Raw genomic sequence first — 27,488 nt, 5'->3', positions numbered from 1 at the left:
GTACTGTATCTTTTTTGTATAAAATTTAATGTAGATTACTTATGTAATAGAATATTTTTTGCTACGGGCCACGGTTTAAGTTATTTACGAAAAACTATAAAGAGGGACCCCCCCCCCCTCTACCCGCCGTTAGCTTCACCCCCACCCTCCGGTACTTTTAGTACTTATCTTGTTTAATACACCATTCCCTACAACTATGCCAAAATTCTGGCCTACATCAGTTACATCCCAATATCACATACAAGTAAATAAAGCAAATTGTAAGAATATCGTTTCACCAAAAATATAATATAAATATTACACATACGTAGTGTGTAGGTATCTACATAGACACTATTTAAATAATTGAATTTAGCAGAATGCACTCGATCAGTATATACGGTCGACTCTTTAGCTACTTAAATCTACGTAGTGATTTAAAAATGGAGCTTGGGGAGCAATTGGTTGCAAAATTATATTGACTTATTTAGGTATAAATTATATTATTTATAATCCGCTGTTAAAATACATTCAAAACATTGTCATGTATAATTTAAGACAGTTGTATTTTATTTCGGTCAAACTTTTAAATTAATGAAGTATACAAGGTTTTAATGTCAATACTGTACGCCATAAATATGTTGTGATTTTAAATTTAAAGTGAAGTGAAGCGAACCAGAAAATAAAGTATTGCACAAAAAACTTAATTGATTTTCGTTAAGAAGAAACTCAAATATTCTCATGAATGAATTCAAAAGTCATCCGTATCAAATCGTACAAACTCGTTAATTAATAATAACAATTGTTACACTTCCCGCATACACATATATTTAACAACACGACAAACAGACTAGGGAGCGGCTAAAACAGCAAAGGACCAAGGCATCTAATGTCACTAAAATATCCAATTCGAATACTGTTTTTTTTTTTAATTCAGTCCCTAACTTTATTTTATCACTTCCGTCAATTAGGTTTCATTGTGAATTTATTTTATCATTCAGTAATTGGCATTCTTCTCTTCTTTAATCCTTTGTTGTGATAATGAACTCCCATATACAAAACGTCACCTAAACAAACCCAACTTCAATACGTACATTATAAATTTGTGAACCAACACAACCTTGTTTCGGAAACATATTTTTGACTATAATCCATTGACATGATTCTCTTTGGCAACTTGTCCGTTGGCCATAGGAGTATGGACCGGGGGTGTGGTTATTATGGCTTGGTACATACCCCATATGGCCAGGGGCCGCATGTAGGCGATGGAGCGATGGTTGCCGTTCTCGTAGAGAGCCTCCGGGGTTTCGAACGAGAGCCCCATTTGAGTCAGCGTGTTATAGAGACCACCGGCCGTTTTGAACGCCTCTTCGTGCATACCTGAGACATAAAATAAATTGTTAAGGTTCTATAGTTACTGCAGCACGTTTAAATGAGCATTGGTAGACCACCTGGGCCCTAAAAGTTACAATTACAATTTACAAGTGACAAGTTACAAGATTGTAGATTTAACAAGTTTGTGTACCTGCATCACAAAATAAGCAACAAATTTGTATTATTAACAAATATGTAAATTATAGTAATAAATAAAACTATGAAAACGGATTATATTGCGTATATTGAATTTATAATACATCCCGACGTTTTGAACCCATTTTGCATGTACAAATAGCCTTAAAGTTTATAATGGTTAATTATTTTTGTATGTGGGTGTTTTTGCACTTTGTAGCTTTTCCTCAGTCAGCCGTTGACCACAAACGCTGTAAAGGGTTCGAAACGTCGGGATGTAAATATTATAAATTCATTATAAGCGATATAATCCGTTTTCATAGTTTTATTTCACGAGTAACTATCGCGGTAACCAAAGACAATATTATGTAGTAATAAATCTTCTACATTTGACATCAACACCATGTTATGTGTTACTCGTTGTGTGAATTTTTTGTAGATTGTAAACTCGTAGATCTGATAATTGTATGTAATAATTGTGCATGTAACACATTAGCTACAACGTAACAATATTGTCGACTTGCACACTTGTAATTTTTTATGTGATAGGGCCCTGATGCAATACAACTTACAAATGGTCTGGCATGTTTATTATTTATTTGTATAATATAAGAATATTAAATCTATCTCAAAATGAGATATGAATATGAATAACTATGTTAAACGACCCGGAGGAGTCATCGACGCATCAACACGGGCAAGCGCGAGGAGGAAGAACAAGAAGATGTTGTAGAAAGTACAGTAGAATCCGCTTATAATGACATCGAAGGAAAGTGACAAATACGTCATACTAAGCGAATGTCATATAAAGCATAGTTAATTAACTTCTTAATTTTGTTAATTTTTTCAAGTTAATCTCATATTCCTTTGTGAGAGATGATTTTTATTAACCTTGTAACAATTATTAACATGTCACTGAGAATCAAAACTAAAACAACTTACACGCCACGCACTCCCCAAACGTCCTCGCAGGGAAAGATGTGGGGACGGCCACGAAAACCAACGGATGTGTCAGTATAACCGGACATATGAAAACCAAACTTCGCACAGTAATTACGTCATAGTAAGCGGTTGGTCAGAATAAGCGGAGTCACTTCATAATAAACGGATTCCACTGTATAGGATACCTTCGTAGATCATGGTGGCGGCCAGGCCAGACACCACTCCGACCCACACCTCTCCGCTCTGCAGCGCGGTGGCGTCGGCGCGGCCGCGGTCCAGCGAGAACCCATTCACGGCGCCCATCTTGCCGTCCATGAACTTGAGCACGTTGTTCTCGTAGATGGAGGACAGTGCCTTTCGAACGTGCGCTTCGGGGAATACTGTCTCGGTGGAGCCCGAAGCACGGAGGAACCTAAAATAGCGATAAAAAAGTTACAACACGGTTGCGGCTTAATTAACGGTAATATAGTGACTTATTCGAGAGTGATAATCTAGAACACCCAATAGGTAATAACCGGTAAAGTGGAGATGGTCAAGTATGGTAAGCCACCAAGGGGACCATGAGCATCAAGCTGAAGACTGGAACGAGTGGAGAAGCATTATGCATTATGCATGTGTTCATGTGTTGTAATTATGTTGAATGTTTATTGTCTTGTTTTTCTATGTGTGTAACTTACACGAAATAAATAATTTTGAATTTGAATTTGAATTATTGCAATGCGTCACGTCAACAGCGAGGGATCGAATCAAGGATTTAAAAAGGGACGGAAGGTATATCTTAAATTTGAAATAAGGACAATGAAAGTATGTGGGATTTATTAATAGTTTATTCGACGGTAATATTTACCATTGTCCGGCAAGTTGGTCGGACATGACGACTCGTTCGTTGGCCGGCCTCGTGTCGAACCGGTAGTAGGAGCCGTTCCACAGCTTCTCCTCGAAGGCGGCCTTCGCCCGCTCGAGAAGCTTCCAGAACTCTGCTGCGTCCTCTTCTAGAGAGAGCGTCCGGGCCATGCTGAGCACGCCGGCCACTGCGGCCAGCCACAGCCCGCCGCAGTAGGCGCTGCACCACAAGCAAATTACAACATTTCTAGGCGTTCTTCACAGAGAGAAAAAAAAAACCGTAGATAGCTAGTCCGATATGATACGACTACATACGAAATAAAGTGTTCTCCAATCTAATTCATTGGCTATAGAAACCATTTTCGATGTTTTTTTAAGCAAATTTCGGTGATAAGATAATAATATTACGGTACTTAACTATAATTGATCGAAATATATAACTCGTTCACTTAAACAACTATAAACAGACCTACGCTATATTAATTGAAATCTAATCTTTTTCTAATGCAACAAGGTTGTTCTTAGTCTTTAATATAACAACAACAACAACAACAAATTAACAACAAACAACAACAAATTAATTCTAACTTCTAACCCATTGCCACTTTGGATATTCAAATATAAATACAAAATAAACGAACGTACCTAGGTCCAGACATGACCCAAGCATCATAAGTCTGATCAGGGAACCCTCCATTCTCAATGAGTCCATCTCCGTCCTGGTCCCAGGCCGCGACCGCCCGCCGCACGAGCGCGGCGCACGCCGGGTACATGTCCGTGACGTACTGCCGCGCGTCCCACACCGTCGCCCCGAGCTCGGCGGGGGCCTCCGGCTCTTCCAGCTCCTCGGGCTCCTCTACGGTCCTGGACAGAGGACTACGCTCTTCAACTGGCAGTGAAACTGGCTGGTAGCAGATGGCCAGTGTTATAGATCGATGTGAACTTTATAGCTTTGTTAGAAGGTGTGAATTGTATTGGCAAATGAAAAGCGATTGAAATAAATCCATAAATGAAATGTGAATCGTTACATAAGCAATTAGAAAGTAACAATAAATAGAATAAATAAATATTTTAGTAGCACTAAAAAAAATGTGTAGGTATGCCGGAAAAGCTAAGTGAGATGGACATAATTCGTAAATGAAACTAAATAATTAATACTGTTTCGTTACTTATTTGCGATTATTTATTCAAATTTAAAATAATAATAGACCAAAAAATAATGCATTAGTTGCAAAAAGTAACTTGCGCTAGCAAACTAGATATTTTCTTAATAAAGAGTGCAAATTCGTACTCTGTCACCCGCCATAGGTTTAATGTTTCTCTAATATTGATACAAAAAGGAATGTATTATACAAGCAAAATGTCCGGGTTGCAAAGCCTAAAATTGCCACTGTTATAGTTTCGTAATAGCCGTCTTGTCCGTCCGTTCGTCTTATATAGTATGTTAGAGGGTATAGACCATTTACGCGAGGCCAATAACCAGTGGCGTAAAAATACCAACCGAGGCCCGTGGCGAATGGGGGGCAATGGAGGCCTGAGCTCACGGCCTTTAGCATTTTTCCTGCTTTGCCACCCTATAGTTACGCCACTGTCAATAACTAAGACAATCCGTAAAGGAACTTAGTCATTACAATTAAACTAGTTCTATTCAAAAAGCTTTCCTAGAACGACCGAAGTCCGAACCGCACCCTATCCATTCCACTTAGCACCGGCCACCCGCTAGCCCACCTGTAGAGCAGGTCGAGAATGTGCTTGGGTCTCGCAGGAGCGGGCGGGGCGGGCGCGGCTTGTGCGACGGCTTGTGCGACGGCGACAGGCTCGCCGGCCGCCTGCCCCGTGGCGCGCGCGTACAGGTCGTCCTCCGTGCCCGAGCGCACATCGTCGATGTACGCCATCGACCGGTACCTGGCCCGAGGGTTGCCAACCACCATCACATATCACGGTACAAGAGCTTAGCTCACGGATCACCTCATCAAATGCTAGATGGTGCATGTACATATAAGATAAAGAGAGATAAAGCAACTCAATAGTAGTGCTCGAGGCTTAGAATTTAAAAAGTTTAATTGTAACGTGAGAGCACTCTTTGTAAGCGTTTCACTTTGCGGTGCGGGAGGGCTTACCGCCAACGTCGAAAAATCGAAAACCGTTATCTGCCTCTCTATCGCATCTGCATATTCGAGGTATAGAGTCAGATAACGAATTTCGATTTTTGGAAATGGAGGGTTCCATTTCGTCCTTGACTCAGATTAATGAAACATCGTGTAGTCGGCCAAAGCTGGCATTTACTAAAGGTCCATCGTTATGTATGACAAATGAAAATATGTATGTATTAACATGTATATACATGTACATAATGAACCTTTCGGTGTTGAAGGGTGCGCTGTAGGCCCGCAGCAGGCGATGATCGCGGGCGACTTGCAGAACAAACTTGATGTTGAGGTCGCGCCACTCGCTCACGTCGTGGATGTTGTACGCGTTGATGTTCGAAAACGGCACGTCCGCTGCACAAATCATTTTATCAGTTTTGTTACAGCCTTTTTACCTTCTAACGGCTGCTTTTCCACCAGAGATTTGCGAGGATGCGTAGCGAGGGATGTATTTGTTAATAACCGATAGAATATTGTCTACTATATAGAGTAACGCTGAGCGTTGAAAAGTAAATGAAATGGTTGTATAGGGTTGTTGACACATGTTGAATCTTATAACTAAATCTAGTTAAATAGATAGAAAATGAGCAATTCATCACAATGAATTGGAAGCCTAAAAAATTTAAGGAAATAATAAAAATACAAGACATCAAAGATTAAAAAATATTAACTTTGTAATAGGGAAAAAAATATGGTGTTGTATATCACCACCAGATAATCAATAAAACACTCAATTACTTGAACTACACTTTATTCAACTGCCTTACACTTAGGTATACACTTTTAGATATAATTAGACAAATCGTTGTTCACACTCTCGAAGTCAAGACAAGAATGCCCCGCCACCCGCCAGCCAACCGTTCGTCACTTTTTTTTCAAAACCCGTTCGATCACGCCACCTCTCGGCATGTCCAATGTTGCCAGTAATCATGTCAAATTGGCGCGTTTTATAAATGTTACCACAAAATACTTTAAAATAATCACGAAACCCAACAATCGTCCATCCTGATAACGTGCATGTCCCCATGCACGCATCATGTGAAACCCAACAATCGGCTGACAGGATTTAAATAAAGTACATAATTCATTTGCTACAACTAAGACAAAAAAAAAAAAAAAAAACTTGATTCATCCAAGTATTTTTGAACAAATATTTAAAAAATATATATAATTATGTGAGCAAAGCTGTTCCCACAGTGCATTGATATTAACTATGTGTTGATATATGAGCAAACCTGGTCTCGTTATACCCAACACACTAAATAATCAGTTTCATAATTTGTATAAATAGTGAGCTAAACTGTTCTCACTTTCTTGTTTACCTTACTATTTAGAGTGAGCTAACCTGTTCTCACTTTCTTATTTACTCCAGTGAGCCAAACTGTTCTCACTGTAGAAGAAAAATATAAATATACTCTTTGGGTATAGTTAGAATACAACCATTTAACAAAATATGCTTATTACATTCAGGATTTATTAAAACTCATTTTAACCATACGTTCTGGTTAATAAACTTTATAATTATACTTATACATTATTCCACAATAGTCTCTTATAGCACAAAATTATATCAACAATTCATCAATGAGTATCTGTATCCTCTTCGGTATCAGTATCGTCATGGATTTCAAGGGCAGCAACATGAACCCAGGGCTTCATACGTTCAGCGGCTACAGTGGAATTATATCCCTTTTTCATGTTGCTGAACCCCGGTACTGACGTTATTTTATAGCGGTCATTTCCTAGCACTTTTGATACCCGAAATGGCCCTACATATGCTGGTAATAATTTCTTACTTTTGCCATCGTTGTTAAAAGAAGTTTTCGTTATTTTAACAAGGTCACCCTCATTGTAACAACGAGCAGGTCGTCTACCTTTATCGTAGTAAGCTTTTTGTTTTATTTGCTCCCTATCAATCTTGTCCTTGACCTCCTTTCTAATCAAATCTAAATTGCTAGTTTCGCGTGTTGACTGTGAGATCTCGTCGAGCGCGGGGTTAATATCACCGCTCATAAAAGTACCAAACAATACTTCTGAGGGCATCCTTCCCGTTGTTTTATTTACCGTATTGTTCATGCCCCATTGGATTTTCCCTACTTCATTATCCCAGTCCTTCTCATGTTGGTTTAGGTTTAGCGCTGTCAAGGAATTTAAAATGGTGCGATTGTAGCGCTCCACTTGTCCATTTGACTGTGGACTAGCTACCGCATTCAGTATATGTTTAATTCCCTTCTCAGCGCAATACCGTTGGAAGGAATGGGAAGTAAAGCAACTACCCCGATCTGTCACTAAGCGAACCGGAACTTTAAAAGTATAAAATATATCATTCAAAACCCTAATGAAGTTCAAGGTCTTGGTATTTCTCACAGGTCGTACGAATGTAAATTTGGTAAAGGTTCCCCTCTTTGATTTTACAAAGGGCCCAAGGTGGTCGGCATGCAGCGTGTGAAATGGAATTTCTATTTTTGTAATGGGATGTAACAATCCTTCCTGATTGTTTTTGGTTTGCTTTGCATATGCGCACTCAATGCAAGCAGTAACATACTTTTTTATGAACCGCGACATTTTCGGAAACCAATACTGTTTCTTAACCTTTTCCAGCGTTTTCTCAATACCAAAATGACCAATATCATCGTGGTTCATTTTGCAAACCTGCCACCTTGCGCCCTTGGGAACCACCCACCGAAGGTCATTTCTGTCACCTTTAAGGCACCTAAACAATTTGTTGTCTTTGACGACATAATTATCCCTAATATGTTGCAGATCTGTAGGGTCAACTTCACTCATGAGAGTATTACGTATCCTAGTGATTTCTGAATCCCCTAATTGAAGCGTAAGTAACCAATCCTCATTGGTTATATTCATAACCGACGGGAAGGGCTCAAAATTAGGGACAGGATCAGCAGCTGGGTTACGGGAGAGCGCATCGACATGTGTCATTTTTATTCCAGCCCTGTACTCTATGCAACAATTGTACTCTTGTAGCATGAGCCACCAACGAGCAATACGTGGTATTAAATCTCGCTTCGAGAATGTGGAGCGCAACGCGCTGCAGTCAGTCATGATTTTAAAGTCCTTTCCGAGCAAATATACACGAAACTTCTTTAAGGAACAGACAACGGCTAAAGTTTCCAATTCGTATGAATGGAAACTCTTTTCCTCGGGTGAAGTTTGGCGGCTGTAATAGGCGATCGGCTTTAAATCATTAGTGCCAGGAGTCCTTTGTAGCAAAATACCTCCTATACCGTGCTTACTGGCGTCTGTGTGTAGTTCTAGCTCGGATGTGTGGTCATAAATAGCTAAGATGGGCCTACTAATCAACCTAGCCTTCAGGGTCTCAAAAGCCTCTTCCTGTGCACTCGTCCATTCCCAAACGGCGTCCTTCTTTAATAGCTTTGTAAGGGGATGCGCAATTTGGGCAAAACCTCCAATAAATTTTCGAAAAAATCCAACTAGACCTAGAAACTGCCTAACCTTGTGAACATCGCTTGGACGCGGAAAATTTTGCACAGACTGGATCTTCTTTTCTCCCGGTTTGACTCCCTCGGCACTAATTTCATATCCTAAATAATCGATCTTCTCGCGAAGAAAGCTGCATTTAGAAAGATTTAGGGTCAACGCGGCTTCATCTAACATTTGTAGGACCTCCTCTAGTCTATCTAGGCATTCGTCCGGATTCCTACCAAATATTAACAAATCATCGATATACACCGTTGCCTTGGTATAACGAGCAGAGCCTAAAATGCGGTTCATCATCCGCTGAAAGACAGCCGGTGCATTGGCCAGCCCGAATGGCATTCTATTAAATTCAAACTGACCGTCGGGTGTAACGAACGAAGTTAGGTGTTTGCTTTGTTCTGCTATGGGTACTTGATAATATCCCGAGGCAAGGTCTAATGTTATAAAGTAAGCCTGACCAGACAAGCGAGCAATTTCGTCATCAATGATGGGCATTGGATATCTTTCCTTTATCGTGGACGAGTTTAACTTTCTGTAATCAATGCACATGCGTAGACTACCATCGGGTTTCCGTACAAGAATGATGGGACTGGCATATTCCGATACCGATTCTCGGATTATGCCAGCTGCCAGCATTTCATCAACCATGTTACGAACTTGCTCTCTTTCATGGTGGGACAGCCTATATGGTCGAGATGCTATAGGACGTTGATCATTTAATTCAATAGTCATTTGAGTAACGTTTGTGCATCCTAACTCTTCTAAACTAGACGCGAAGCAATGTTTATATTTGTTTAATAACTGTAAAAGCCTATGTCTGTGCTCTTCAGCAACATTGTTTCCTATACGAAGTTGAGACTCTGTTATATGGTTGGAATCTACACACTCAAGTATAGTAGGGGACTGCGCAGTAATTCGGTTCACCAAAGCTACTCTTTCGACACGACATACAGTGAAATTTTCCATCATTAAACAGGGGCAGCAACATGGGGTTACGACTACATGAACAAAACCTTTCTTTACAGTATAAAGGCCCCCAGTTAAAAGGAATTGCTGTCCGGGTTTGCCTACTATACTTTCCCTAACCACGATGCTTCCACTAAAATCGTCTTCCGTGACAGCTTTGATTGACGCAGGACCGTACAGTTCGATATCATTGGCAATCGAAATTTTGATTATAGAAGAACGATTTGGTTCTGGCTGTGGCATTTCATTTCCAATGTCCATGAAACGTAAGTTCTTACAATCTTTGATAACTATGATTTGAGGCAACTCGGTATACGACTGCCCAACTAGAACAGGTCTGTCAAGGAGACTATCCTCCACTACCTTGCAGGGGACGTTAGCTTTAACACCATCAATGTCGATATCGAGCCGTATTTCACCAATGGATTTCACCAATCCGTTTCCAAACCCTTTCATTAGAGACTCTACCTGATCATATACAATACCCGAAGAAGAGACAAAAGATTGTTTAGCAAGGGTAAGTTCACTGCCAAAGTCAACAAAAACTTCCATCGCTTTACCGTTTATATGGGCATTTTTATAATATTTAGCGTTACCTTTCTCTGATGCACACAATGACCTGACCTCTGGGGTTTTAGTAGACTTGTTGTCAGACTTTCTACTAAAACAGTCCTCAGGTTTATGACCGACCTTGTTACAATGATGGCATTTAAGTAGTGGTTTCGGGCATTGTAAGAAGTGATGACCTTTCTCTTTACAGTTAAAACAAAATGGGCCCTGCGGCTGTGCCTTACTCTTAGAACCTTGATTATTAGCATTAGAATTGTCAGACCAACTTTTGTTTTTCATATGTCCTCGATCTGAGTTACTTAACTCTTTATTACTGATCAAAAATTGCAATAGTTGTTCTGGGTCGGAACATCGCACGGCCACAGCGCTCGATTTTGTTGTTCTGTCGGTTATACCGTGAATTATACAATCCACAGCCTTCTTGCCACTAAGGCCGCACTGATGCAGGAGAGCCAATTTTTCATAATAGTAGACCTCTATTGCTTCGTTAAATTTGCTCTTCCGCTTCAGCATTTCCTCCAAGATTTTGCCATAGTTTTCCTCACACGGAAATGCTTTGATCAATTTCTCTTGCCATTCAGGCCATGAGTACAATATAGTATCTAAACTTTCGTACCACACTTTGGCCAAACCTTGGAGCTTTTGCATGGCAAAATGTATCGTAGTTTTATCATCCCATCCGTATACAGCCGCACATTCATTGACCTTTTTCAGCCATACTACAATACGTTGACTTTTAGAAGAGGGATCAAAATTAGGAAGAATGTTTTTATGGTCTATGCCTTTGTTTAATGTATGCGGTTGAGATGATAGATTATTTCTAATAGAACAAACTATTTGTGCTACATCACCGGTAGAGAAGTTGCGACTCCTTGACCTTCTTTGTTGTTGCTCGCCATCACGAGTAGCACCGGCCCTCACGGTATCAGTATCAGTGCACTTGGTGCCATTGTGACGACTGCGAGATCTACGAGATGAGCGCCGTATGTCCTTCGACAGCCGCGATCGCGCCCTACTATCGCGATCCTTTTGTAACTCGTGTTGCAAAGTATCCAATTGAGCGCGTAACTCTAGCAACTCACGTTCACGTCCGTGCGACCTACTATTTCGGGTGCGTACTGTGTCACTTCGACGACGGGAACGGCTGCGGCTTCTTCTTTCTACCCGGCTGGGGGTGCGCTCTCGACGAGGAGATCGCACTGGAGATGTACGCCGAGAAGCATCATTATGACTGGATGGCGTTTTCAACCGTCTCCTTTTGTGGCTTGGTTCTCCACCGCCAATGTCACTCATGATTTAAACCTCAAACAAAAACAAAACATAATAAGCATTAGGTAGGACACAACAGTGGTTAAACCAACACAAGGTGATAATGTTAATGACGCGACGTAAACGATTAATAAAAGGAATCATCATCATCATCATCATCACCATCATCATCATCATCATCATCATCATCATCATCATCATCATCATCAGTACAATTGCGGTTGCGGTTAAGCCATACAAAACTAATACCTACTCAGAGTACTTACAAACAAGCTTTGCTACACATCTATTATGGCGGTCAGCAAAATATTATCAGCGCGTGACAATAGTTTGATTTTCGTGAGCACACGCGCTGATCCAAGTCAGATAATGTTTGTACAGCGTAGATTAAGGATGTAGAATTCTAATTACTGAACTGTATATAAGCGCAGTTAATACGTAATAAATTAGTCTCTTTAAACGTCAACGGTTCTTGCTGCGTTTGACGTTTGCCGATCCCTGGCCTAACCAAGCCCTCCGAAAAATCGTTACAGACGTTTATTATTTAAAAGTACCCTATATAGTTCGTCGTTAATCGTTCCCATATTGATTATTTATTTAATTTATTTATTATAATCAAATGTTTAAAAAAAATTTACAGGATTACCACGGAGCGGCCCTGTCCATTGCTACCTCCTTATTCAAATATTAATTTAAATAAGGAATTATTTTAATAGTTCGCTTTTCTTACGTTATCACTTGATGGCACAAACGGAATTTAAAACGAATAACTTGAAAAAGAAATAAAAGTATAGGATATGGACGTGTACTTACGCAATTTAGCGTTGGTTATCCCAATTTCTGAAATGTTGTATATCACCACCAGATAATCAATAAAACACTCAATTACTTTAACTACACTTTATTCAACTGCCTTACACTTAGGTATACACTTTTAGATATAATTAGACAAATCGTTGTTCACACTCTCGAAGTCAAGACAAGAATGCCCCGCCACCCGCCAGCCAACCGTTCGTCACTTTTTTTCAAAACCCGTTCGATCACGCCACCTCTCGGCATGTCCAATGTTGCCAGTAATCATGTCAAATTGGCGCGTCTTATAAATGTTACCACAAAATACTTTAAAATAATCACGAAACCCAACAATGGTACCATTAGATTCCTTACATTTTTTTTTTTTTAATAGCTTAGGTATGGTGACAGCTGTCATTTCCATACAATTTATAACCTTAAAACGCAAAATTGTATTGAGATGATATCTGTCACCGTACCCAATCTGTTTGAAAAATACTAGTGACACAGCCGGGGGATTTCACAAGCAGTTTACTTTTAGAGTATTTGACGACCAGTCTGGCCTAGTGGGTAGTGACCCTGCCTGTGAAGCCGATGGTGGTGGGTTCGAAGCCCGGTAAGGGCATTTATTTGTGTGATGAATACTGATGAACACAAATATTTATTCCCGAGTCATGGGTGTTTTCTATGTATATAAGTATGTATTTATCTATATCAGTATGTATATCGTCGCCTAGCACCCATACAAGCTTTGCTTAGTTTGGGGCTAGGTTGATCTGTGTAAGATGTCCCCTAATATTTATTTATTTAATGCGGTAAAACGTTAAAACCCGCGCGATCACCAAATCTTCCGTCACACGTTACGCACTGCGCGCCATATCTTTTGTACCATTCTAATATCCTGGCTTTACGCCCCTTCTTAAGCTTATGTTAAGGTACAGTCGCCATCAGATATATCGGAGCGGCCGAGGTACTCAAAAATATCTGAACACGCACATAGCGCCTTGACAATAGAGGCGTGTTCAGATATTTGTGAGCACCTTGGCCGCTCCGATATATCTGATGGCGACTGTACCTAAAACGGAAAATGTAATACGTATTTTGATAATTTACAATTAACAATCTTACCTGGATCTCCCAAATCGTGCGGTATGGAATCCTTTATTTTGAACTTGACGGTTTTACCGTCGTATAGCGACGTCCTACACTTTTCCGTCTCGAGTGCTATGGTGTCGCGGAACATATATTGCAATACTACCTGTAAATACATGAACATACCTATTAACAGGTTCAAATTGATAGTAATTAGTAATCCAACAGCAACTGTCATGTTTCAGAGGAAATCTTTATTTAGGGAATATCTGTTCTAAATTAATGAAACGCATTTACGAAAACGAAATATGTCTGGCGTTGACCTTTCTGTTAGTTACTATTTTTTGTCGATCGGTATGTAACATGACAGAGACATTCTATATTATCCACAAACCAAACTGACCGCTGGGGTTGTATTGCTATCTTTGTCTTTCTTACTACGACAATACTAGTGGAAACGAGAACCTAGGTCGTCAGTTCAGTTTGATCTGCGGATAGTATACCTAACATCAAACTATTTTAATTCTAGGTACACTCACCAATGTGCATCAGCACATTTCAGTATGTACCTATTCAAAGAATATCTTTTGGTGAGATTCCATACGGTTCTTTATTCTTTTTTATCTAAATATATATAAAACAGATACCATAGCTTACTTGTAAATTAGGCCACAGTTGTGCTAAAGCGAACGACGCATAGAAGTGTACGTCATACGTATTATACATTCTATACTCGTGCCCCTCTAAATAACCAAAAAGACCGAAGTCGCGTCTGAAACAAAAAAAAAAACAAATATAGTACCTCGTTGCTACGATTAACTTAAAGCACCAAAAAGTCCACCGTATGCGTCTGTGGTATACGCATGAAAACAAACATATTCCGGGATAAGACATTGCAAGAGAAACCCAAATGCTTTTTTAGGGTTCCGTACCCAAAGGGTAAAAACGGGACCTTATTACTAAGACTCCGCTTACCGTCTGTCCGTCCGTCTGTCTCATCTCATGAACCGTGATAGCTAGACAGTTGAAATTTTCACAGATGATGTATTTCTGTTGCCGCTATAACAACAAATACTAAAAACAGAATAATATAAATATTTAAACGGGGCTCTCATACAACAAACGTGATTTTTTGCTGTTTTTTTCCGTAATGGTACGGAACCCTTCGTGCGCGAGTCCGACTCGCACTTGGGCGGTTTTTTTTGTCATTAAAATGCCCCGTGTCCACAAAAAGTATTTGCCACTCGACAAAATTTACTTAAATTTAATCCTTATCATAACGGGATAAAGTTGATAATCTCACCTAGGATCGCCTTCGGGGAATTCCTCAGCAACATCGAACCAAATGGTCCCGCCGTCGGCGATATAGTAAAGCTCGTTCATTAAGGCACCTTTTAACCAGTCTGGTATATTACTGAAAACATACAACAAGACTACATACTTAGTAAGCGAGGGTTTTTTTTACAGCAAACAAATTAGCAAATTTTACTTCGTGACGTGACGTGACCCATAATTTGATTAATTTGCAAGTTCAGTCTCCACAGCAGATTCAGCCTAACCATGAAAAATATCTGCATATATTTGAACATGCACTCTAAGCCCTAGGCCAAAAGTCGTGATCAGTTTGCTAGCTTCGATCATGACAACTGAGGAGTGTAGTGTAGTGCATACAAAAATAAGCCTTGTGTGTCTTTTCACAAGGCTTATTTTTGTATAGTTTTCATAGATAAATAAACCCTTATGAAAAGACACTCCTCAACTGTGTCAATTTGTCTGTAAACATAAGGATCCCCGGCAAGCTCGGTTCTCAATAAAAACGTAGTTACACTCATTTTAAAACGAGTAGCTAGTTTGCTCTGAAACTTTGTACTTACAATAGGATAAGGTATATCTCTGTAATTAGTCTATGTAGCTTCAGATACCGTAGTTAAAAAAATACAGCGAATTTAAGTTTTTATACAAAACTTGTTATTGCTCTATTTCGTTTGTTTTATAAACTGGAGCTATTAACTAATTACAGACCTAGATATGATATACCCAATGTCATTGTATGTGCAAAGTTTCATTACAATCCAACACAGTTTTAAAATGAGAACGAAACTCCGTTTGTAGGGGAAGGTGAAAACTGGCCGAACTTGCCGGGGACTCATAACGCAGTAAAACGTTGAAATAAGAAAGAGTAATTGCGCAGTAAATATGATATTATATTACCTATTAGTGAGAATGGGATCCTGCCACTCTGTGAGTTGCTTCTCCCAGTTCTTATAATTGTTAAGCGCGTAGGCGGCGATGCTTGCGCCGGCTATGCCGTCGCTGCCAAAGTATTTTGTGTAATATCTGTGGATACAACATTGCTATAATCCAATTAAATTATTCAAACTCCTATAGCTAATGTGAAAAGGTAATAAGATATAGATCTAGTGCATGATCCTTTGCCATCGTATTTTCTCGGAAACGTTCGTGTTTGTCATGCTACTTCAGACAACCTCAGTAGGTACTTTTCGTACTGAGACTAACTGAAGTTCGGGAGTTTCCGTGAAATTATGATGGTTAAAGATTATGCACTACATCTGTATATAGGTAGATGTAATAGGAAGCAAACAAGCAGACGAGCCGCCTGATGGGAAGCAGTCATCACCGCCCATGGACATAAGCAAGCAGGAGCCACTTATGCGTTGCCAACCTCTGAGAACCCTAAATACCTGCTTCTTGAAGAACCCCTTGTCATAGCGCAAGGGAAACACCTCACCCAATTTGCACGTTCTGGGCAAAAACGATCGAGATGCCCGCTTGTTCTTAGTTTGCCACGTGTCAAGAAAGTGAGGATGAGCTTGGTTTCTTTGTCGGGAGGTGCGGTGGCAGAAACGCGACGGTGGCACCAAATCAAAAAGTTCTTCAGAACATTCCCCATTGTACAGACGGTAGAACAGGCACAGAGAGCCAACGTCCCTCCGAAGGCTAAGAGATTCCAAACCGACTGTGAGATCGGGATCACCAACAATACGAACTGCTCTACGTTGGATGGAGTCAAGTGGAAGAATTCAGGGGTGGACGTGTTTTGGCGAAGATCATAATTAATGACGTGTTTTAAGGTTTTTTTGAACAGATACAAATTACGATTACGTATCCTCTTTTTTGCAAGTACATGTAAGATGGGATTAGAGGGTACAAGGGTAGGAGGAATATACAATAGTTTAGCAAAAGCATAACCACCCGAATAATTGAATAATATTTTAATGTATCTTTTCATATGATAACAGGGGCCGATTGCATAACAACTTGTAACTAATAATATTAGCGAAAGTCTCTTTCGAATTCCTTTAATTAGAAAGAGACTTTCGCTAATATTATTAGTTACAAGTTGTTATGTAATCGGCCCCTGGATTGCACAACACAAGAGATTTTGGTTATACTTGATGTCCTCGCATCATGCTGCTTTTTAAAGTCCCTTAATGACGTTACATCGGCCATTTATAATTTTATAAATAACAAAGCTTTGCGAATTTAAAACGTGTTTTAATATTACCTTCTATGAATTTTCTTGTCTTTCTTATATTTAATAATAGGCATGTCCCAGGCGAGACAGAACTCCGTCGCTCCCGTCCCTCCTGGATCCAGGGATATGACGCTCGTTAGTCCTATGGAATCGCCTATAAAAAATACGCTTAGTCATTATATTGATTAAATAATATATAATTTAAAGAGCCTATAAAATGTCCCACTGCTGGACAAAGGCCTCCCCCTAGACTTCCAATCTTCCCGATTAACTGCAGCATGTTGTGTCCGTCCAGTTGCTGAGAAATGCGTCCAGGTCGTCCCGCCATCTCTTAGGCCGACCATGCCGGCGTTTACATTATGTCGTACATGGCCTGCCCAGTCCCACTTTAGCTTTGCGGTTTTGACCCCACAGTCGACGATGCCTGTTTTGTCCGGTCAATCCTTTTCACCCGAAGCATGTTGCGCTCCATGGCTCTTTGGCAAATCTTCAGTTTGGTCTTTTGTAACTCAGTAAGGGACCACGTTTGAGCACCGTAAGTGAGGATTGGCAATATGCACATACATAATACAAATGGCTCGCGGCTCTCGGGCATTTAAATAAAGATTCCGACTATCCGAGATGCATTTTCGAAAAAAAATTAAGTCTAATGTGTGCGTGAGAGCAATCGTTACCTACTATCGTTACTACAAGGGTTGACACCCGCTCTTTTGAAAAAGCCAATCGGGTTTAGTCTTCCGTCTCAATAAAACGTTTTTATAAAAACTTGTGCCTAACGATAATTAAAAGATATACGATGTATTGGCCAGTACTCACACTTATAAATCTTTTTAGGCTTTTCCTTCTTTTCTTCAACTTTTCCTTCTGACTTATCCGGGACCTTTGGCGGCGGTGGCGTGAGACTCGGGTCCGGCCTGAGCTTGCCATGCTTCTTAAGGCACTCCCACACGTAGCTTGACGTTTTGGCCGCGTTCCATAGACAATAGCCCTCGTGGATAGTCTCCTTCTCGTCTTTTTTCTTCGCCACAGTGAAGGTACACGATGTTTCACCCACTTTTTGCTCTAATGATACGCCACATGTTTGTTCTTCTGAATACCTCTCCATTTCTAATTTTGCTGTCAATTTTAAAAGATAATGCAAGATGTAAGTGGTTGGGAACTTACGATAGGATTAGAGATTAAGGAAACCAAAAATTTTGGAATATTTCCGTCAGGTTTGGTTACTTAAAACAATCCAAAATTCATGGTCACCTTTATCACGGGATAAATACACGATTAGCTACATGACATTGAAAATAGCTCGAATCGCTCTGTCGTTCGATTTTGTTGTAATTTTTCAATGGCAGTCTTTGTTAATAATGATGATTGAGAATGTTATTTTCTTAATTTATTTGAGTCGAAGAGTCGATTTAAGAAACAACTTTGATGGTCACCAGACGCCACGTGGCATAAATTCCAATATTACGTGATAAGATAAGCGTGCCTACTTAACAACTGTGATATAATATTAACTATAATATCTACTTAATATTGAGCTAAATCAGTGATGTAGTTATCGGATATCCATATATTATATAGTATATACCCATATCGTTAATTTGATGATAAGTTAATTTGACACCTGCTTTATTATTATTAGTAGGTAAATAAACATGCATATGTCACTTCATACATATTTAAATACCTACAAAAATTCGAACAAAAATATGTTTGTATTGTACTTACCTACCTAGTTACTAGGCCAAGCAATAAGAAGTATAGAGGGAAGTGCTTGGAAAACATTTTTTAACTCCGCAACTTTGTATAGACTAGTTAGGAGGTAAACATATCAGAAGTCCCCGGCCGTACCCTTTGAGCCGGGGGGAGAGGGGGGTAACAAGGTCCTATCTTTCGGCTTTTCTTTTCACTTATATCTTGGGAACTTTGCGTCTTAGCGACATGACTACTTAGAATGCTGATTAAATTTGCTACAAGTTTTTCGATATCTTGAATGTTTTCGGGATATCCTATCTTGAAAGTGTATTTGGGGCTCTCAATTTTATCTTGACTTCTACATCAGTGAAGCTACTAGGCCTGTTTGGTATCGTTTTCGTATAAATCGGGAGTGCCAAATTTATTTATGGTATCACATTCTGAAGTAAAAACATATAAACTTTAAACAAATACCTTTTTTTAATCACTTCTTTACGCTTAAACCGCTGAACCGATTTAATTGAAATTTGATATACAGGTATTTTGAGTCCCGAGACAGGACAAAAGATTTTTATCTCAAAAATCATCTTTTAAAGGTGCAAAAGTTAATACTCCTGAAATTTTATCTAAATCGGTTCAGCGGTTATCGATTCCCCATACAAACTTCCACCCTTCCACCGCACTTTTCACACCCTCAAAAGATGATTTTGGTTATAAAAACTATTATTGGTTATTAGAAAAGGCTTACAAAGACAAGAAATCGATTTAGTCTAGGTTATTTTTTTATGGAAATATGTAATTGTTCACCTAACCAAGATTTCTTAGTAAACAGATATCGATAAACATCATCATCATCATCATCTTCCTAGCTTTGACTCGGCATTTAGCCACGGCATGTGAGCCTGGGGTATATTGATAAACATATTGTGCAATACTGACCTAAATGCTTCTTCTTCTTATTCGCCTTGAGCGGTATTTCGGTCCAGGTTTGCGTGATGCTAACATGTCGGTGCTCTTCACTCACGTTGCTCGCGGTGAATACGAATACTGCACAAGGTAGGCTACTGTCCTGCAATTTACAAAACGTTATTGGTTTACTTGACTGTGACTAACAAGCTTTTGTCAAAATAAAAATAATGGTACTTATACCTAAAATATGGTACCTATACTTAGGTATAGGTATATCATTATCATTATCACATTTATCGCAGACAATTTGTTTTTCTTTAACAAACATCTACTTCTCATGAAAACAATTCTAAAGAGCCCAAACTCAATGAGGTTTTATTAAGTATAGAATACTTATGGTCACCTTAACATATTTAACGTGGCATTGGCATACCTAGTCTAGCCATAAATAACGTAGATTACACGTAACAACTATAAATTATAAGTTATTAAAACAAATTTTATATATCAAATAGACAATCTTATGACGAATTAAAAAAAAAGAGAAATGATTCGATTTTGTCATCTCTTGCGTATTTATGTGCTTTTCACCAACTCAATCGGGAATTTTCAATAGTTTTAATTTTTTTCTGTCACAAACTATTTTTTTTGTATCGCGTAGAGCAGGCCTTGTTCTCTAAGACACAAAAAACTATCCAGTGGGTCAAAAAATTGTGCGTAAATTAGGCCCTCTTCGCTTGCCCCTTAAAAGGCATGTATTAAGGCAAGGGCTGGTAACATGGAATAATTATTAGGCATTTTTTATTCGTTATTAGTCCCTTTATTAGGTACATAATATAAAATAAATTTAAAATATAGTCTCTTAAGACTACTTTGTAACAGAATTTATGGCTAGGCTAAGTATATTTCACAATGAAAGAGCAAGTACCTACCTATACTTGCTACGTAGGCGTCACAAACCCGGTTTCACCGAATTCGAAAAAACCGGAAAAACCGGGTTTACAGACAATTCTAAAAACCGGGTTTAGGTTTGATAAAACCGGCTTTTTCGAGTTTTTCGAATTTCGAAGCAACCGCCGACCTTTTAGTTTTATTTAATGGTACCTATAATAAAAGTCATAATATAATGATTGTAGTAGTAGTAAACACTACTACTGCTGATTGTCATATTATCATTAGTCATAATTCTTAAACCGTTAATTTTTCAGGATTTTCCTCAGGTTAGGTCCTATAGATAGGTTAGGTTAGGTTTGTTTTATGGCAGTCCTGAAAAGTTACGCGTTTCTGAGAAAAACCAAATTATGACTAACGAAAATGTGGATAAACAATATTATGATTTAAAACTATATGGGAAACAATAGAGGCCCGATATTTACCATGTACATTTTGTTTTAGTAATTTACAATTATTTACTAATTTGGAGATAGGGATGTTGACAATTTTATAGAACTGTCTTCATTTTATAGATGGACGCGTAATTATTGCAACAAAAATTTTAAATTTTTATTTATTAATTTATTTTTTAAATCGACTTTAATTAGTTTAATGTTTAAATTTCGCGCAAAAACGCTCCAAGCTTTCACGTGATCTTGATGACGTAACGATGTGATAAACAAACTGCTGTCAGTGCCAGAGGCAACTTGTGTGTCTCGCTTCGCTCGTGATTCAATTGTAGAATCTTTCGCTTTTTTGGGACTCAAAATAAACACTCGCAAGAAAAACCAACTTTCCTCTCTTGTTGCACAAATAACTATTGTTTTACAAGGGGGCAAAGTTGCTGTTTTACCTCTCGTGCCAATATTGACACCCGAGGAAGCGAGATTCCAAAATTGAAAATTGCTCTAAAAATTGCATCAGTAGGTACTTGTAGGTACGAATGTTATCTTTGTTACCACTCGGCCAAACCTGTAGCGTTTAATAACGTCCATTAATATTATCTTATCTTCCTTATTTAGGTACTAGATATACAGTAAAAAATTACAGATAAGTAATAATTTTGGGAAGAAAATACGAATTGATTTGTTTTTCCGGCCATTTTTACGATCGATATGTAATAAAACCGTACTTAGGGTTGTATTATCTGTATGTAGAGGCTCCTTCTAGGTACAACTGTGGCTCTTTTATTTATTATATTTATTTTTTACACATTTCTAGTTTTCATATTTTTCCCTGTACTTGTAGTGTAAGAAGATATTACTTGCCAAACTTCATAGTTCTAGGTATAAGGGTTCCGTTTTTTCCTTTTGAGGTACGGAACCCTAAAAAACGTATAAATCTCCGTACCTATACCTACTTTAAAAAAATAGCTTTTAAATGTATTTTTAATTTTGTGAATTTTTAGTAGCTCGGAGGCCTTATATTTTCGCATCACACGTAAAACATTTAGTCTAACCCGTTCGTATAAAAATACCGCAAATCGATGTACAGGTTAGCCGTTTGGCACACACATACTAGAGGCAAAAACAAAATTTTTGACCCGCAGTTCCTAAAAAAATTTCGTTCCTAAATCATTAACAATTTTTTTTTTCAATTTTATAAAGTGACACAGTTCTACTTCAATACTTATTTCACGAGACTTATGGAACTATACTGCAGATACGATACATATTAATCATAAAATGATACGTAATATCCATATATCGAACGGGAAATACCTATTTAACCCTTTAACTGCTCCTTTCATCAGTTGGTATAGTTTGTTTAGTTTTTGTCACAAAATATCAAGATTGTATCCTTCAGATACGATATACCCTATCGATTTTTCTTTGTACAATATACCACAAATGATACGTAATATCTTATTATCTAACCCCAAGAAAGCAATTTTGAAAATAATTTCATTTAGATTTTTTTTATTCGATTTGCGGTATTCGTTTGAAATTGGGGTCGAGCGGCTTCCGCTAATTCAACTCTGATCATCTTGAATATGCATATTTAGCATTATGGTTTTTTTTAATTAGTGCTTATTTTACTTCTTCTCGTGTCGATGGTTTCGTATTTCATATTAAGCGAGACCAGAAGGTAGCGACGCGACGCTTAACGCCCTGTCTGTTGCGTCCCGTAGATCTTGCTCGGAACATGTGTGCGGGTTCGCTGGGCAGGACACCATGTGTCTCATCGTTTGGGGAGCCGTGTCACATACGCAATCAGTGCTGAATGTAGGTATACAATAATCTAATTGAATTGATTCACAAGAACATACAGACTTGTTAAATGAAACACAGCTACCTCAGTGTTACTACAATATTGGTTATTAACGCTTTAATTAACTACTTAAACAGAAGAAGCTTTGATTGCAAAATATCCTTGGCATATACTTTTGCCAGATTGCACAGATTCCTACAACATTATATATTTTGTATTATGTCATGGCAGTGGCAGGGCGTTAGACAATCCCGATCCCGAATTTGTTCTGGGTTTTATCTGACCCTGTACCCTTGCTTGATGATTTCTGTGGTTCACTAGTCAAATTTTAAAACACTATAAAACTACATGCACCAAATTAAAACAGAGTTTAACACAATAAAAAAGTACTTGTTTGGGATGTTTTACAGAATAAAATCAATAATTCAAGTGAACGAACGCGGGAGAACTCCATTTTCCTCTCTGGACATTAACATTATAGAGAATATTTTTACACATCTTGATGTGAATTAACCACAGCTATTCGTTTTCATTCGTTTGGCATTTTAAGAAAAAAACATCCAAGTGCGAGTCGGACTCGCGCACGAAGGGTTCCGTACCATTACGCAAAAAACTGCAAAAGATCACGTTTGTTGTATGGGAGCCGCACTTAAATATTTATTTTATTCTGTTTTGTGTTTATCACGGTTCATGAGATACAGCCTGGTGACAGACGGACAGACAGACACCGTCCGGAGAGCGGAGTCTTAGTAATAGGGTCCCGTTTTTACCCTTTGGGTACGGAACCCTAAAAAAATTGAAAATTTTCCATAATGTAAATCCAGAGAGGAAAATGGGGACCATGTTTGTAATGTTAATATCCAGAGAGGAAAATGGGGACTATGTTTGTATGGAGAAGCGGTCGTCCACTATACACCACTAAATTTCATGATTGTTGTCAAATAACTGTTTTAAATAATAACATTTACAAGCTATTTAAAAAAAAGATCTGTATTTGAATGAATTTGAATAGTTAAAAGCCTGCCTCATACAGATATTGCGAGGGGCCAAAGTAATTAGTATGTGGGGCACTTACATTGAGTAAGAACACATAACCAATTAAGATGATTGGAGCAATATGATACAACATGATGCACTGCTTCTTTCTCGGTTATTACATTTTGTTACTGCCTAATATTTAAATGCTCATACATTTAAATATGTAATTAAGTACATTTGTTTTTATGTTTTTTTATGTATACTTGTGTAAGGGAACATATTTAAAAATGAAGTCACAAATAGGGTACCATTTTCAATTTTTTTTAACTCTATTGAGTTTGGGCACATTTCAATTTATTTGCTCTACTCAAAGAAGTATAGTTTGCCTGCAATTATAGATTAACCTTTTCGACGCCGTGTCAAACACAAAAGCTGTCATCCAGACGCCACGTCACCGAAGTGTCAAAACTGAAATTGAACTTTATGCATATGCACGTAGGTCTATGTTGCCCTGTGGTCTATGATCGATTAATCGGTTTTTAACGTTGAACCTACGGTGCGTATATATCGGTCATTGGCGTCCAAAAGATTAAGTGACAGACATGTTACAAATCAAAATAATCAAATAAAGTTCTTCTACAACTGTAGCATGAAAACCACTACAATTTAATAAAGCAAACAGCAACTTACTTTATAGTTGTGTGGTATCACTGGAGATATTTGTCGACACACCAGTTTAACACCATACTTGCTGAGGTTGTAGGTGGTCCATGCTCGGGGATATAGTGCTGTGTACTGACAATCTGCTCCGTTTAAGTTCCATTCCCATGATGATGGAGCTTTCTTTGGTTTGCTAGAGATAATTAGAATCTCAGAGTAGGAAAGAATGGGAAAAACTGTGGGAATCCTTTTCCGCACACGAGACATGCGAATAATTATATTAAATTGTAAAAACAATGAGTGTAAAAAAATGCATGAAATAAAGGCCATTACTATTACTAATTAGAATGTCAGAGTCAGAGTCATAAACGTGGAAAAATACAATATCTGTAATGTAAGATGACTTGAGGCAGGACCAAGCTAAGTGGGCAGCGATTTTGATGGCACAGACTGCAAAAGTGTTATCTTCATACATCGTTGTTTGTAAAAGATACATATGTTTGTAAAGAACATATGCTTTGTAAAAGTGGAATATTCTGCCTACACATTTTAAACTTCTAAGATTCTTCATATCTCGCATGAAGTTTTTGTTGATAAAACTCGTATTTCACTATGTATACACCTACCTATAAGTCAATGTGTCAACTTAAAAAATAAGTTACCAATGTATTTAATTTTTTTAATTTACTTCTTAAAGTATTTTATGTGATTTTACTAATAGATATGACCAAAATTTTATCTTAATTAGATTCTTGTACATTTTGAACACATAGGTACCGTAGGGTCGGGGTACTTTAGCCCCCCAAGTCATTATCATTGAATTGACAAATTCTTAAAAACGACATTATGAAATTAGCTGTTTTGAAGTTAGTTAACCTTGTATGGGCTAAAGTACCCTGACCTTACGGTACACAGTAACGTTTATTACTCAATAGGAATGACAATTCTGTTATTATTTATTTGTCATAATCTATCACTACTGTCAAATCATTGTTGCTCCCACGATAACGTTGTATGGTTATTTTAAATGTCAAACTTCTATGAAATTATGATGTTTACTTAACACTTGCTAAGTCTGTGCTATCAATCCCTACCAACTTAGCTTGGTCTAACTTTATTGCTTATTATAGTTTTAAATTAGTACTTGTATTCAATTTAAACATATACGCTTTGGGACCAATATGGGACCAATTTAGTTACCATTAAAACTATACAATTAATGAAGATGTTAAATGGCTGGCTAAATGGATGGTTAAATGGCCATATTGCTATTCAGTGTTTTTTCAGTTGGAACACTAAAGAAGTAATATGAAAATGAAAATGAAAATGAAAAATCGTTTATTAGTCACAATCATTGTGTTACAATTTGAGAAAGGGTTGGGACCTCCTAGTAAGTATTGCAATACTTGTGACAGGAGACCCTGCTCTTCCAACAGCAAGTTAAGGGTGCAACCAATACAATAATAGTTAATTATGTAGGTACAGAAAGTAACAAATTGAATTATAATTAAACTAAACTAAAGTTATAGTTAAGATAACAGTTCAATGCAATGCTGAGAGTAGGTACAGAGGAAATAAGTATTTAAGTATATATTAGCATGAAGGTTTTAATATTAGGATAGTAATAGGTTATGTTAAATTATGTTATGTGTAAATGTTAACTTATATTTATATTGTGTGTGTGTGTGTGTGTTTGTATGCATTTGCGAGACTGTACAATAAAGATAGGTAGATAGATGCAGATTACTCTTTAATATGTTTATATGCTGATTTGAATTTATATATATTTATGAAGTAGCATTAGAATGTAATAACAACTCTGTTTGCTCATAGTTTAATGTATGTAACCATTCCCGGACTACTCTTTTACATTTAAATGTCTGCAATGGATAGACACACTGTCAAGTAATAAGTAGATAAGATTAACAACATCAATTAATACTAAAGATTTGACTTACTTGTAAGTAGATAAAACCGACTGAAATATGGTTTCATTGCTAGCATTCCTTATATTGACAATAAATTGGCATTCAGGCACAGTGATATGGTCATAGATGCCGGGGTAGAGCTGGAAGCGACAAAACTCTCCCTTGTACCCTCTTCCAATTGTACCACCACCAATACCTCCTATTGGGCAGCCTGATAAAAGTAATTTAAAAAAAAAGGTTAAATGTGTTTTTATGCAAAAATTAGAAACATAGTATAATCAAAAAAACCGGCCAAGTGCGAGTCGGACTCGCGCACCGAGGGTTCCGTACTTTTTAGTATTTGTTGTTATAGCAGCAACAGAAATACATCATCTGTGAAAATTTCAACTGTCTAGCTATCACGGTTAATGAGATACAGTCTTGTGACAGACAGACGGATGGACAGACGGACAGCGGAGTCTTAGTAATAGGGCCTGACAATCTTTGGGTACGGAACCCTAAAAAATTAAAGGTTAACCTAATTCTGACAAAAAAAATTGCACTTTTTAACAAAACTTACCATACATTCTTTGAGCAGATATCATGTGAATATAATCCATAATGGGTTTCTTCTTGCTTATTTTTTTACCAACATAATACTTTAAATATCTGTAATGTAACCAGTGTGACCATAAATATTTTAATTTTCTTGAGTGATCTAAAGCAATAAATAAAATAATTAAGTCTATAGACTTAGTCTACGACAAAATTTAAATGTTGATTACAATAATAAAGTTTACTCACCTAGTCGTAAGAGGCATCATATCAAACATTTGCTTAGCACTTGGTATAATAATTTGTTTGCTTTGCAAAGGATATTCATGATTTAAAGCCAATTTCAGGCCGTATTTGGGCACATGGTCCTTTTCTTGATCGCCGATTGTATCCATTTCCATTTTATAAAAAGATCACTGGAAGTTAGCTATTCTCTATAAAATCAGAACAACAAGAGCTTAGGCAAATGTTGATTGTATTCTATTCAAGAAGACGCGTCTACCTTATCAGTAGTACACAAGATAACTCAAAAAATTAGGAGAATAGGAGATTCCCATTCCCTTGCTAACTTGGCGGACA

The 27,488-nt window shown here is 37.9% G+C and overlaps 1 protein-coding gene across 2 annotated transcripts; it reads right to left on the bottom strand.

Annotated features, from left to right (window-relative positions):
• Positions 1-1,023: 1,023 nt before the first annotated feature.
• Positions 1,024-27,488, bottom strand: LOC134742356 (non-lysosomal glucosylceramidase). Of its 2 annotated transcripts, XM_063675435.1 has the most exons (17): positions 27,159-27,488; positions 26,935-27,023; positions 26,406-26,586; positions 24,478-24,640; positions 19,696-19,825; positions 17,881-18,180; positions 17,095-17,218; positions 15,780-15,905; positions 14,872-14,982; positions 14,226-14,340; positions 13,605-13,734; positions 5,633-5,774; positions 5,002-5,178; positions 3,919-4,137; positions 3,278-3,493; positions 2,616-2,842; positions 1,024-1,359 (listed from the first exon to the last, which is right to left on the bottom strand). In XM_063675435.1, the coding sequence occupies exons 1-17, from the start codon at positions 27,308-27,310 to the stop codon at positions 1,124-1,126; spliced, it is 2,838 nt and encodes a 945-aa protein (XP_063531505.1). In that variant the 5' UTR covers positions 27,311-27,488; the 3' UTR covers positions 1,024-1,123. The 2 variants fall into 2 exon arrangements, with proteins under 2 accessions (XP_063531505.1, XP_063531514.1); XM_063675444.1 differs by lacking the exon at positions 5,002-5,178 and having other exon boundaries at positions 27,159-27,481.

This window comes from Cydia strobilella, chromosome 1 (genome assembly GCF_947568885.1).
Source record: "Cydia strobilella chromosome 1, ilCydStro3.1, whole genome shotgun sequence".
Lineage (NCBI taxonomy): Eukaryota > Metazoa > Arthropoda > Insecta > Lepidoptera > Tortricidae > Cydia > Cydia strobilella.
The sequence above is the reverse complement of the archived record's forward strand: the minus strand, read 5'-3'. Positions and strand labels throughout refer to the sequence as shown.

What these genes read in the sequence shown, in the direction of transcription:
- LOC134742356 (XM_063675435.1), bottom strand. Translation starts at nt 27,310, where the DNA reads ATGGAAATGGATACAATCGGCGATCAAGAAAAGGACCATGTGCCCAAA. An exon ending in GATCCCATTCTCACTAATAG is followed by an intron (nt 14,983 to 15,779) that starts GTAATATAATAT and finishes GTATGTTTTCAG; the next exon opens with TAATATACCAGACTGGTTAA. An exon ending in TGGGTCATGTCTGGACCTAG is followed by an intron (nt 3,494 to 3,918) that starts GTACGTTCGTTT and finishes CTTGTGGTGCAG; the next exon opens with CGCCTACTGCGGCGGGCTGT.